The following is a 13,713-nucleotide window of genomic DNA, read 5'->3' on the forward strand; positions in this document are numbered from 1 at the left end:
AGTCTGAAAGTCTTAGGGGTGGAAACCAAAACTAGCTCGCTGGGGAAAGAACTATAAGTGGAAGAGGGTGGAGGAATCCGGGCCCGCCCTTCAGCCTAAGCAGCTGACTTCCTGGTCTTGGTGAGCTGGCAGCAGGCAGGCGGCAGCAAGAGTTGAGAAGGAACGGTGGCTACGGTGGCTGCCAACCCCTGAGCCATGGGGCGGGCGCGGGATGCGATCCTGGACGCTCTTGAAAATTTGACATCGGAGGAGCTCAAAAAGTTCAAGATGAAGTTGCTGTCAGTACCACTGAGGGAGGGCTATGGCCGCATCCCACGGGGGACTCTGCTGCAGATGGACGCCATAGACCTCACGGACAAGCTTGTCAGCTACTATCTGGAGGCTTATGCCACGGAGCTCACAATAACCGTGCTTAGAGACATGGGGATGCAGGAGCTGGCTAAGGAGCTGCAAACGGCCGTTTTGAGAGGTGAGTGTAGCTGACCCCTAGTTGAAGTCTACCCTCAACTTCCTGCATCCGACTAGAGGCTCAACTTTCCGTTCCTCCTATCTTACCAAAAAAAAAAATCTTCCCTTCGAACTTAGAACCCTGGGTGGAGAGGGGAGGCCACCCCAGAAAGACTACTGATAAGGGAAAAGAACCACATGACATTTCTTTACAGAGTCTGAAGCTGTGGCCACTGCAAGCAGTGCCCCTGCTCAGAAGGCGGCAGGCAGAACAGGTGAGGCCTCCCCACCCTACCACACCCTTGCAGAGGCAATCTATTGTCCCAAGGCCAGGGCTAGACTGGACTACTCACACATTTTGAGGAGGTGGTCATGGAGGGTGGCCTTCCTTGATTCCCCCACCCCCTAAAAACCACATTTAGTAAACTTTGAAGCACTGTTAAGCATTGCTCTCCCTTCTGCCCCCAGCACACTTTGTGGACCAGCACAGGCAAGCACTCATTGCCAGGGTCACGGACATTGATGGGATCCTGGATACTCTGTACGGCAGAGTGCTGAGTGAAGACCAGTACCAGGCAGTTCGTGCAGAGACCACCAATCCAAACAAGATGAGGAAGCTCTTCAGTTTTGCTCCAGCCTGGGACCTGACCTGCAAGAACTTGCTCCTCAGCGCCCTGAGGGAAAAACAGCCCTACCTGGTGGCAGACCTGGAGCAGAGCTGAGGTACCTTCCCCAGCTACAGTTCCTACACACCTAGCTCCTGACTTTATATACACAATTTTTGAAAAAATGTTTGCATTTGTGCTTTCTCAACTTTCTTGGATGCTTGTGCTGAGCTAATCTATATATCCAAAAGCCACATGGGCTAAGAGGGGTGTGGCTCAGTGGTAGACCTCAAGGCTTTCCAGAGTTGCAATCCAAGTGTGCAGGGTCAGGTGTGAGCAAATAGTGGGGCAGAGTGTGTGAGAGAAGATGGAGCTTAAGGACCAGACACAAACCCATGGGTTCAATCTCCAACACCAAAATTCCACTGTTCTAATGCAAAAGATTTCTCAAATGATTCCTGGTTCCCCATTTGGGAGCTTTTCCTATAATATCCCAAGAGACTACACTTAAGAACACACTTAACAGTCAGGCGTGGTGGCGCATGCCTTTAATCCCAGCACTCGGGTGGCAGAGGCAGGGGGATCTCTGTGAGTTCAAGGCCAACCTGGTCTACAAAACGAGTCCAGGACAGCCAATGCTAACAGAGACCTTGTCTTGAAAAAAAAACACTTAACATACCTATCCAGGTCAAGTTAAAAAACAGGACAAGGATGGCAGCCAGGCGATGGCAGCACACACCCTTAATGCCAGCACTCTGAAGGCAGAGATCACTGTAAGGTTGAGGCCAGCCTGGTCTAGAGTTCCAGGACAGCCAAGGATACACAGAAAAACCCTGTCCTGAAAAACCAAAACAGGAAACAGGGTTTGGAACTGAGAGGGGGCAGCTCTGCCAATTAAACAAACCAGTCCATTTAAGATTATGGGGGGTGGGGGGGAGGGTAAAGACAGTGTTGTACTGTGTAGTCCTGGCAGTCTAGATCAGGCTGGCCTTGAACTCGAGCTCCGCCCACCTCTGCCTGCTGAGTGCTGAGATTAGAGGCATGCGCCACCACATCCCACCCATTTAAAGTTCTGTGTTCTACTTTTTCCATAATTCTACTATTTTCACAGGAGAGGGAGAGGCAGAGGTACCAGCAGGTTACCAAGGAGGCCCAGAATATCAAACACCTACCATCCTCACTCCCTCTGCCTCTGAGCTGTAACAGGTCTCTGGTCCTCCCTGCGTCTAGCCCACCTCTGACAGCCTAAGTAACCAAAACTGGTCATAGGAACAGACATCCTCACCTGACACCTGAACTTGCAGCCTGGTCCGTAAGCTCCATCTTCTCTCACACACTCTGTCCCACTGTTTGCTCACACCTGACCCTGCACACTTGGATTACAACTCTGGAAAGCCTTGAGGTCTGGTGGCATCATCATGCTCAAAGGCACACCTACTGGCTCAGAGAAAACTTACTCCCCAGTGTCTCTAAGACAAAGCCCACCACTGCCACAGTATAGTTTCACAAAAGACCTTTCACTGGACCTGTCAATAAAAGACAAACACTTTTACCCCCCAATCCCTACTTTTTCAATTTTTCACATGAATTTGCTAGGCATGGTGGCCCATGCCTTTGATCCCAGCCCTACCCAAGCCAGGATATAGGAACAATGAGACCATGACTCTAAAAACTCCATGTGAACCTAATGGCTACCAACAGATAGGACACAAATAACACTTTTTGCAAGAGTAGCTATTGGGCTGGAATGGATCTCAATTATAGTCCCATCTACCATGTCTGAAACCTGGCTTTGTCACACCCCTACCCCACTGATAGGAACACTTGTCAATCCAGACTGCAGAGAGAGACCTGAGTACAAATGAGAGACAGAGACATAATGGCCCTGAAGCTCAGTCCAGCTAGCTAGTAGCTGGGATGCGGCACAGCAGTGGGAAGACTATTCTTCCCTGCCTCAGCAAAGTGTAAAAAAAAAAAAAAAATTGACTTCCAAGTTCAATTCCCTGCATCCAAATGGAGGCTCAGTCTGCACCTCTTGTTCCAAGGAATCTGATGCCCTCTTTTGGCTTTGGTAGGCACTACATGAACATAGTGCACAAACATACAAGGCAGAAAACATCCAATACACATAAGACAAGCTTGGGCTATGTGTGATAGTGCATGTCTTTAATCCCAGAGATTGCTAGGCAGAAACAAGCAGATCTCTATAGATTAGAGGCCATCCTAGTCTACAGAGGGAGCTGGAGGGCTGTCTTGGGGGGAAAAAGTTTGGGAGGCTTAGACAGTCAGATCTCTTTGTTCAATGCCAGCCACTCCAGCCAGAATTACATGGTGTGGCTCTGACTAAAAGATTTTTAAAAGACAAGCCCTTAAAAAATAAAAAGTAAAAAAAAAAAAAAAAAGTCCCTGCTGGGCGGTGGTGACACACACGTTTAATCTCAGCACTCAGGAGGCAGAGGCAGGCAAATAGCTGTGAGTTTGAGGCCAGCCTGGACTACATAGTTAGTCCAGGACAGCCAAAGCTACACAGAGAAACCCTGTCTTGAAAAAAAAAAAGTCCCACCTGGGTGGGGTTGTGGTGGTGCACACCTGTACCCTCAGCATGCAGAGATACAGGCAGGTGCGTCCAGGTCAGCCTGGTCTGCAAAGCAAGTCCAGGAAACAGAAAAACCCTGTCTCAGAAAGTGGAACTATTTTTTTTCTTTTAAGTTCCAATGGTTTTCTTTCTATATGGTTGTTTTGGGATATTTGTGTTTGGCAGGGTCTCTCTATATGTAGCCCTGGCTGTTCTAGAATTTACTATGTTGACCCGTCTTCAACTCATAGAGACCAACTTGTCTTTCCCGAAGCGCTCAGATGATAAAAGCATGTGCCGCCACACCCAGCCTGAAGCAGTACGGCTCTAACAGCTCCTCCGAGGGCTGAGATGGCTGGGGGGTGGGAGGGAAGGTGACAGAGCAAAGCACTTACTACAAATGTAAGGACCTGAGTTCAGATGCCAAAACCTATATAAAAACTGGAAACATACTAAAATCTTTGGCAAAATGGGAAGCAGACACAGGAGAATCCTGGAAAGTTCCCAGACCGAGTCACAGAACAGAGATCCTAATTCAAACATGGTAGAAAGCAAGTCCAACACCCAAGGCTGTCCTTTGACCTCCACATGCCCCGGTATGCATGCTCCCCCCACACACACACACAACTTGAGGACTCCCCTTTCCCTTTATATTTTTTCCTGGACATGGTGAAGGACTTGGTTCTAAAAGTCTTAGATATCTGTTTAAGGGTAGAAAATCTAAAGGATGAAAATTCAAACCCCAGCTCCTAGTCTTAATAGCTATGATGAAAACTGTCCCTCAGCATCCCTCCACAAAGTGAGGCTAACAAGACCTAGCTCATCATTAACAGCATTGAGAAGTGCACATTAGTGTCAGCCACTCTTCCCACTAGGGTATTCAACTGCATGTGGGCATGTGTGCTGCCACCATGCACCTGCTACCTCAAAGACCATCTAAAAGTTCTCTCCAGTCCTGGTGGCAGCTCAAGAAGACCAGTCCAGGGCCTTGGAACACACCCCAAAGCTGGGCACCTGGAAACACTACCAGAACTAGATGTCCACTCATCAGATCAGACAGTTCTGCCTAGACCCACAGCAGCTTTTGTAGGCAGTGGCAGTCCCAACCCCTACAGGAGTCACACAGAAACTCCATCACCATAGCTTAAGCCAAACTCCTCATGATGCTCCGTATCTCCCAAGAAAAATTAAGCTACAAAGCTGACACCGGACATGGTGATGCACTCGGGAGAAAGAGGCAGGCGGGTCAGATCACTGTGAGTTAGAGGCCACCCTGATCTACAAAGCTAGTCCAGGATAACCAAGGCTACACAGAGAGACCCTGTCTTGTAAAAAAAAAAAAAACCAAGTGGGGAAAAAAAAGCTGAAACTTTTTGAGGGGAAAGGGGGATTTTTGAGGCAGGGTCTTACTATGCAAACCAGACTGGCCTCTACCTCAGAGACTTGCCTACTTCTGCCCTAGTGCTGAGATTAGAGGTATGTGCTGCCATGACAGGCTCAAGGTTTTTTTGTTGTTCTTGTTGCTGTTGTTTTAAAGATTAATTTTTTAAAGATCTATTTATTATGTATACAGTATTCTGCCTGCACATCAGAAGAGGGCATCAGATCTCATAGATGGTTGTGAGCCACCATGTGCTTGCTGGGAATTGAACTCAGGATCTCTGGAAGAGCAGCCAGTGCTCTTAACCTGAGCCATCTTTCCAGCCACGACAGGCTCAAGTTTTTAAAGACTCTCTGCATCATTCTTGACTCATATCCCCCACCCAAGTGCTGGGACTATAGATGGGTGTCATGCACAACTTCAAAATGATAAACTTTCCTCCTCAAATCTTCTATTCAAGCTTAAGTCTTTGAACAAGAATAAAAGCCAAACCAAGCTAGGCTTGTGCTAGTTATAAAAATCCATATACACACCAGGCATGGTGACATATGCCTTAATCCCAACAGTCAGGAAGCAGAGAGGCCTGGTCTACAGCACCTCAGGACTAGAGCACCTGAGTGGCAGGCAGGCTTAAACAGGGGGTCGGAGGTGGCTCAGCAAGTAGGAGCACTTCTGTTCTTGTAAAGGATCCATTCCATTCCCAGCCCCAACATATTGGCTCACAGCCACTCACAGGTACATGAGAGAAAGTGCGTGCGCGCGCGCGCACACACACACACACACACACACACACACACACGAAGGCAAAACACTCATGGGACACAAAATATGTAAATCTATTTTTTTTTTTAAGCTGTGTTGGCAAAGGGATGGCATAGTGAGAGAATGCAGGAAGTGCAACCTGAGGCAAGGGTGGTGACAGTGCAGGGGCTTTGGGTCTATCATAAGAAATCAGATGTGCGGGAGTGGGGGCTGGGGGAGGGAGTGGAGAGATGGCTCAGAGGTTACTGCTTGCTCTTCCAAAGGTCCTGAGTTCAATTCCTAGCAACCACACGGTGGCTCACAACCATCTATGAGATTTGGTGCCCTCTTCTGGTGTGCAGGAGACTATGCAGGCAAATACTGTATATTTAATCTTTAAAAAAAAAAAGAAAGAAAAAAGTTGGGCAGTGGTGGTGCACACCTTTAATCCCAGCACTCGGGAGGCGGAGGTAGGTGGATCACTGTGAGTTCAAGGCCAGCCTGGTCTACAAAGCAAGTCCAGGACAGGCAAGGCTACACAGAGAGACCTTGTCAGAAAGAAAGAAAGAAAAGAAAGAAATCAGAAGTCATAAGGCTGAAGAGACAGGCCAGTGGTTCACAGTACTGAACTTGCAGACTAGGGCTTGGTCCCCTGCACCCACATCAAGCAGCTCAAAACCAGCAGTAACTCCAGCTCCACCATGACCACGGCCACACACACGCACACAGCATCCCATACATATGTCATTCATAGTAGTAAAGACAACTCTTGGGAGGAAGCCGTGCAGAGAACGCACGCCTGGGCCGCCTCTCCTTCTGGGCTAACTGGTACCCTAGTTAGGCCTCTGCTCAAAAGTGACCCGAGGAGGAAAAGCTTTATTTGGTAGCCACATGCTGCTCACAGCCGGTCATGATGAGCAGCCAGGGCAGAAGCCTCAAAGTGGGAACCAAAGCAGTGCTCAAGGTCATCCTCCACAGCTGCAGCTGGGGCCAGCCTGGGACAAAATTAACTCTGAATCTCATTTAAAAAAAAAAAAAAAAAAAAAAGCAACTTCTAGCCAGTAGGGCTTGCCTATAGTCTGAGTACTCAACTAACAGATCACAAGTTCAAGGCCATGCTGTGTTAACCCTAAGAAAGAATCTGCTTCTAAGTCAAATCTTGACCTCACCTTGGCAGGTCACCAAAACACGAGCACACTTTGAATGCATGAAGTTATCTCCAAGGGAAGATGTGTCTAACAAGCGAACTCATGTTTTTTAGCCCCAAGATACATTAACTATCAATACCCTAAATTGTAAAAATACCTGAAACCCCCAGTGCTTCTGGTTTTTGGTTACTAAATTATCTATCTTACTAATAGGTGATATGTATTAAATTTAGAAAGTATTCACAAGTTCAGGTTTTCCCAAAAGGCCCCCAATTGGTAGAAGTGTTTGGGAAGGATTAGGAGTTGTGGTCTGGAGGAAGTGGGCTTAGGCCACGCCCGGTGTGCTCTCTGCCTCTTGCTGGCATCTTCAGCTGTTCACAGACTCTAACCCTGTGTAAATACAACTAAAACATCAAGTTGCATTGGTCACAGTGTCTTCTCACAGCAACACAAGAACTAAGTATGCCACGGTAAACAAAACTGACTAGACTTACCTCAAACTTCCTTCCTGTCTTCCTGCTTTGGCTTCTGAATGCCAAGATGATGGGCATCTGCCATCACACCTTGTCTCCAAAGCTCAATAAACGTATTAAAACTAAGTATCATGGCAGTATCACTTCTGGGCATATACAAAGTAATGTCAAGCAGCTGTTTTTGCTGTACTCACAAAGCTAAGCCATGTTAACTACATCAACTAATCTGAGTGTGTTGAGATATGTGCCAATTACAGGGATGAACCACCACATCCTGCAGATAATTTGCATGTGGCATACAAGCATTCACATGTGCACAGCTCTGTGCAGAGGCCAGTTGTCTTCCTCAAGAGATCTAATCGTCGTCAAAAACTAACAAGTTCCAGACCAGCATGGGCTAAGTCCCATGTCTGAACAAAAGCAAAATCAATGCTGGGAGAGAGATGTCTCAGAGGTTAAGAGCACTGCCTGCTCTTCCCAAGGTCCTGAGTTCAATTCCCAGCAACCACATGGTGGCTCACAACCATCTATAATGAGATCTGGTGTCTTCTTCTGGCATGCAGTTGTACATGCAAACAGAGTAGTATATATATATAAATCTTTTAAAAACAAAATAAAAACCTCTACAGGGGTAATGGAGCGCATTGTTCATTCATTCTAGCATTCTGGAGGCATATGCACAGAGATGTGAGCTCAAGAACAGCCTGGTCTAAACACTGAGTTCTAGAGGGCAGCCAGAGCTACACACTGACACCCTAGACTGGAGGCAAACTGACAGACAAAATGCCTTCCCCCACCCACAAGCTCCCCAAATTGACCCTAATTTGTAACATCACCTGCTATCCCAACATAAACTAACCAAAGTTGATTTGAGCCTAGGTGGTTTAGGACGTTATGTCTATGCTTAGTTATACGAAGGGGTTCACAAGCATCCATATATGTATGTAAATAAGGATACTCCATGCTTGATGCTCATGCCAGTTTGCATGGGGGCAAATATGAGCACAGCTGTTTATCAAAGAACATATTCTTTTAATATTTATTCATATTACATCTCAACTGCTAGCCCATCCCTTGTATCCTCCCATTCCTCCCACCTTCCCACTTTCCCCCTACTCCCCACCCCCCATGTCTGTGACTGAGGGGGACCTCCACCCTTGTATATGCTCGTAGGGTAGCAAGTCTCTTCTTGGTAGGCTGCTATCCTCTGAGTGCCACCAGGCCTCCCCAGCCAGTTCGTGTGAAAGTCAGACCCCACTCTCCACTCAACAGTGGAGAATGTCCTGTCCATCAGCTAGATCTGGGTAGAGGTTTGAAGTTTACTTCCCATACTGTCCTTGGCTGGTGCTATAGTTTGAGCAGGACCCCTGGGCCCAGATCCGCCGATCATGTTCTTCTTGTAGGTTTCTAGGACCCTCTGGATCCTTCTATTTCCCCATTCTCCCATGCTTCTCTCACGTAAAGTCCCAAGGGGATGTCCTCCCCTCTGTCCCACTTTCCTGGTAAGTGAAGACTGTCATGGGACATATCCCTTGGGCTAGTGTCCAGATATAAGTGAGTATATACCATTTGACTCTTTCTGCTTCTGGATGAACTCACTCATTATGATCATTTTTACTTCAATCCATTTGTCCACAAATTTCGTGAATTCCTTGTTTTTAATAGCTGAGTAGTATTCCACAGTGTAAATGTACCACAAATATGTCTCGAGAAAATGTAGAGTATGTGAGCCTGCATGTCTTTAACCAAAAAGACTTGATACCCTATGAGCATATACAGCGGGAGGAGGTCCCCCTCAGTCACAGTCATAGGGGAGGGGAGTAAGGGGAAAATGGGAGGGAGGGAGGAATGGGAGGATACAAGGGACGGGATTGGGATAACAATTTAGATGTAATATGAATAAATTAATGATATACTTTTTTTTTAAAGATGAGCGAGTCGGACAAAGGCAGCTTAGGGTTCTTGCTATCAAACCTGATGCCCAATTTCAACTGCTGGAGCCTGTAAGGTCAACTGAGATAACCAACACACAAATGTCTCCTTTCATATCCACATAACCAACTGCACATGTAAACCAGCATACACAAAGCAGATAGACTAGATCGATGGGTGGATAAAACAGTCCCTCACTACATAGGCCTTGCTGGCCTACAACTATGTAAACCAGGCTGGCTTTGAACTCAGTGATCCATCCACCTGCTTCTGCCCCAATACTACAATTAGGTGTGTACAAACCACATCCCATTTAAAAAGGAAAAAAAAAGTATACATGTGTACAAACTTGTTAAACACAGCATTCATAGGTCGTGTGTTAAGTTACAGGCACCTATAACAAAAAGAAAAATTGTTTCCAGTAATTCTGTAACATTAAAACGTCTAAAACTTTTCTGACTTGCAATCCCAGCCACTCCAAAGAGCTGAGGCAGGTAAGAAAATCACAAATCCAGGGCCACAACAAATGTCATCAATACCAGCCTGCACTACTGAGTCCCTGTCCAAAATAAACCAAGGTGTAGACATTGGGAGCTCTGGTCTAGCCAAGATTCCCTATGTTCAACCTATACAACTGAAGGGGAAAAACATCCAAAGAACTAAGTCTAATATTCCTCAGTTAAGAAAAAGGCCATTACTTGCCTTGCTATTACTAAAGATCTGCTAAGAGCAAGGCAGAGGTTTAAACACACACACAAGAGCTGGACACTTGTAATCCCAGGACTCAGGGAGGCAGAGGCAGGCAGATCTCAGTGAGTTCAAGGCCAGCCTGGTCTACAAAGTGGGTCCAGAACAGGCAAGGATACAGAGAAACCTGGTCTCAAAACAAAACACTGTGTATCTCAACTTTGGCACCAGAACCAGTTGTCTTCATTTATTTTCTCATCTCTCCACATATTACGCTGGACCTAGTTAGTGCGAACTACTGGGCACTAATCACCTGGCCAAAAAAAAAAAAAACCCTTCAACTGGGAGCTGGAGAGATGGCTCCAAGGTCAACAGCACATACTGAGCAAATTCCAGGACAGTCGGTGCTATATATAGACCAGAACAAAAAGCACCTTCTAGTCCTACAGAGGAACTGGGTTTAGTTCTCAGCGCCCACATGTGGCTAACAAGGGCCTGCAACAGCTACCTCTAGGGATCCCCCTGCTAGTCTCTATGCACACCCACACCTAACACATGCAGATCACACACACACACACGTGAGTCTTTTAAATTGGAAACAAACTTCTAAAAGCTTTAATCCTCATTCCTTCTAGCTGTATGGACTAGGGAAACAACCTAATACATTATTACCACCCTAGTAGGTAAAGCAACAGAACATCCACTGAGCTTCTCAAACCAAATTAATAGATCAAACAGTCAATGAAATTAGCAAAACTTGCAGGCATGGTGGCACACGCCTTTAATCCCTGCACTCCGGAGGCAGAGGCAGGTGGATTGCTGAGTTGGAGGCCAGCCTGGTCTACAAAGCGAGTCCAGGACAGCCAAGGATATACAGAGAAACCCTTCTCCAAAAAAAAAAAAAAAAAAATTGCAGGCTCCCGGGCATAAAACATTGCAAGAGCATTCAAGGCATTCAACCTTAGAGCATGCCGACCTTTAACAAAGCCATGCATGCTTCCTGCCTCACTACATCTCAAGATGAAGTTAACTCCTCTCTAAAGGATACTTTTTTAAGGATACTTTGACTGGCAATGGTGACACAAGCCTTGGGAAACAAAGGCAAATGGTTTTCCCAAGCTCAAGGTCAGCCTGGTCGACAGAGCAAGTTCCATGACAGGGGTGGCGATACACTTCTGCACAAACTTCTACCTAGGGCTTTGCTGGGCGGTGGTGGCGTTCGCCTTTACTCCCAGCACTCAGGAGGCGGAGGCAGGTGGATTACAGCGAGCACAAGGCCAGCCTGGTCTACAAAACAAGTCCAGGACAGCCACAGCTACACAGAGAAACCCTGTCTCGAAAAACCAACAATAAAAAACTTCTATGTAGGTCTCAAGACGTAATGTCTGCTTCTGTAATGTCTGCTTCAGCTACCTTCATCTTCTATACCAATTGCTAATCAGGCTGACCCGATCGGTAATCTTAACATTGAGAAACTGAAGCAGGATTCACACATGGATCCAGGATAACCGATTATCTGCATAATTCCGTGTGACTATATTTTATATATAATTACATATATATATATTATATATATGGGGCCTGACACAGGGCTTCTTTGTGTAGCCCTAGCTGTCCTTTAACTCCCAGAAATATGCCTGAGAGCTGGGATTAAAGTAGGACTTGAGAGATGCTCTGTAGTTAAAGGGGGCACCTACTCTTCCAAAGGTTCAATTCCCAGCAACCACATGGTGGCCCACAGCCATCTAGGTGATGAGATGCCCTCTTCTGGCCTGCGGGTGTGCATGCAGGCAGAACACTATATACACAAATATTTTTTAAAAATAAAATAGAAAATAAACATAAATGGCCTGGCTAGGACTCATGCAGTCACCATGACCTCCCTCCCCCATCAGTCTTTGCTGTCCTGGACTCACTTCATAGACCAGGCTAACCTGAAACTCAGATATGATCTACCTCTGCCTCCTACAAGTGCTGGGATTACAGGTATGCACCACTACACCCAGCTGAGAGCCTGAGCTACCAGGCATACCAGGGTTAAATAGCAAGGCCTTCAGTGGAGGTACCAATCAGCAGCTCAAGACACAAATCCACTTGGATCTACGCAGTTTTAACATTGTGACCTACAAACACAATGTTCATGCTCATGAACCATGTAATCGGTTCTGATGACACCGCATCTTTAATCCCAGAAAGCTGAGACTTGCGTTTTTAAAAAACATGGTATAGCTGGGTGTTGGTGGTGGTCGCCTTTACTCCTATTACTCAGGAGGCAAAGCAGGGGGTGGGGCAGGGTGAAATCTACAAGTTCGAGAACAGCCAGGGTTACAGAGAAACCGTCTTAAACAAAAAGCAGGGCTGGAGAGATGGCTCAGAGGTTAAGAGCACTGACTGTTCTTCCAGAGGTCCTGAGTTCAATTCCCAGCAACCACATAGTAGCTCAAAACCATCTATACTGTGATCTGATGCCCTCTTCTAGCCTGTAGTGTACATGCAGGCAGAGCATTGTATACTTAATAAAAAATAAATTTTTTTTAAAAAGCTTGTTACAAAAATTAAAAACCTGTTTCAGTTTGCTGTTTCACCACATTCTGAGATGTGCTTATTAACTTGCCTACCTATAAACTATTTTGCGCTGACCTGTTTGGCTGTTATTGCGGGGGGGGGGGGGGGTGGCTTTATTCTTTTTGGTGTGACTGCAGTCCATGTTGGTCTTGAACTTGGTTGGTCTTGTTTCCACACCCAAGTACCAGATTATAGGAATCCACAACTTCCCAACTGGTTTTGGTTTGTTAGCTTTGGGACAGGGTAGAGACTACATAGTAATAAATCAAGCTGGAAATGCTGCCTCCCCAGTATGAGGACCAATGTAAACCACCACACCTAGTTTTCAATTCTATAGACTAATATGAATATACAACAAATGGTTACCAAATATAGACATCACTAAATCTAACAGGTGGAATGGCTAGAGGTTTAAGTCACTGATTCCACCCATTCAACTTTCCTTAAAAGGAAGAATGTGACCAGAAATGGCACACGCCTTTAATCTTAGTACCCAGGCTAGGGCTACACAACTTACTGTAATACTATAATCCTAGGTGAAACAGGACTGCATTCAAAGTATCAAATTTCAAAACACAAATGACCTACAGACATCTAGATTTAGGTAAGATGTACAAGTGATCCACCTAGACCATTGTATGCATGGTCCTTTTCCTGAAGTAACAGATACCAGTCATTTACCACTTTCCTAGAAACCACGTAATACCTCTGTGTCTTTGCTGGATCAAGATTACTTTATCCTACTTTACCCTAGGTAGGAATAAATGATTACAATTCCTGCTGTGCAAAATAATCTCTAGGGGGAATATTGACCCAGCTTCCAAAGAGTAAACTGGGGGGACCAGAATTTAACTAAAATGATGGTTTTTAATGGGAACCAGAGGTATGATTACAATTACGGTAGTCTGACACACACACACACACAAACACACACACACCAAAAAAAAAAAAAAAGAAAAGAAAAAGAAATCCATGGGCAATCGTGAATTGAAAGTTTACAAAATAACAAGGGTAACACTGGGTAGAGGAAGAGCTGTTCCAGAACTTGAGGAGCCAGGCTAATACGGCCTCTCCCTGCGATCCTGTCTGTGCTCGCCCCTAAAAAAAAGAAGGTTATCAGTTAGATGAGAGTTGCCAAGCTACCCATGCGCGCCCTTCA

The 13,713-nt window shown here is 46.0% G+C and overlaps 2 protein-coding genes across 4 annotated transcripts in view; one reads left to right on the plus strand and one right to left on the minus strand.

Moving 5' to 3' along the window:
• Positions 1-13,523, plus strand: PYCARD (PYD and CARD domain containing). 2 transcript variants are annotated; one of them, XM_084764990.1, is made up of 3 exons: positions 1-469; positions 663-722; positions 916-13,523. In XM_084764990.1, the coding sequence occupies exons 1-3, from the start codon at positions 196-198 to the stop codon at positions 1,167-1,169; spliced, it is 588 nt and encodes a 195-aa protein (XP_084621116.1). In that variant the 5' UTR covers positions 1-195; the 3' UTR covers positions 1,170-13,523. The 2 variants fall into 2 exon arrangements, with proteins under 2 accessions (XP_084621116.1, XP_084621117.1); XM_084764991.1 differs by lacking the exon at positions 663-722 and having other exon boundaries at positions 5-469.
• Positions 13,402-13,713, minus strand: part of FUS (FUS RNA binding protein) — a 15,284-nt gene continuing 14,972 nt past the window's right edge. For both annotated transcript variants that reach the window (XM_084764790.1, XM_084764789.1), the window contains exon 15: positions 13,402-13,652. In XM_084764790.1, coding sequence (XP_084620916.1) covers positions 13,613-13,652 — 40 coding nt within the window. In that variant the 3' untranslated portion in view covers positions 13,402-13,612. The remainder of the gene's footprint in view (positions 13,653-13,713) is intronic.

This window comes from Acomys minous (assembly GCF_964271855.1).
Source record: "Acomys minous genome assembly, chromosome: 2".
NCBI classification, from domain to species: Eukaryota; Metazoa; Chordata; class Mammalia; order Rodentia; family Muridae; genus Acomys; species Acomys minous.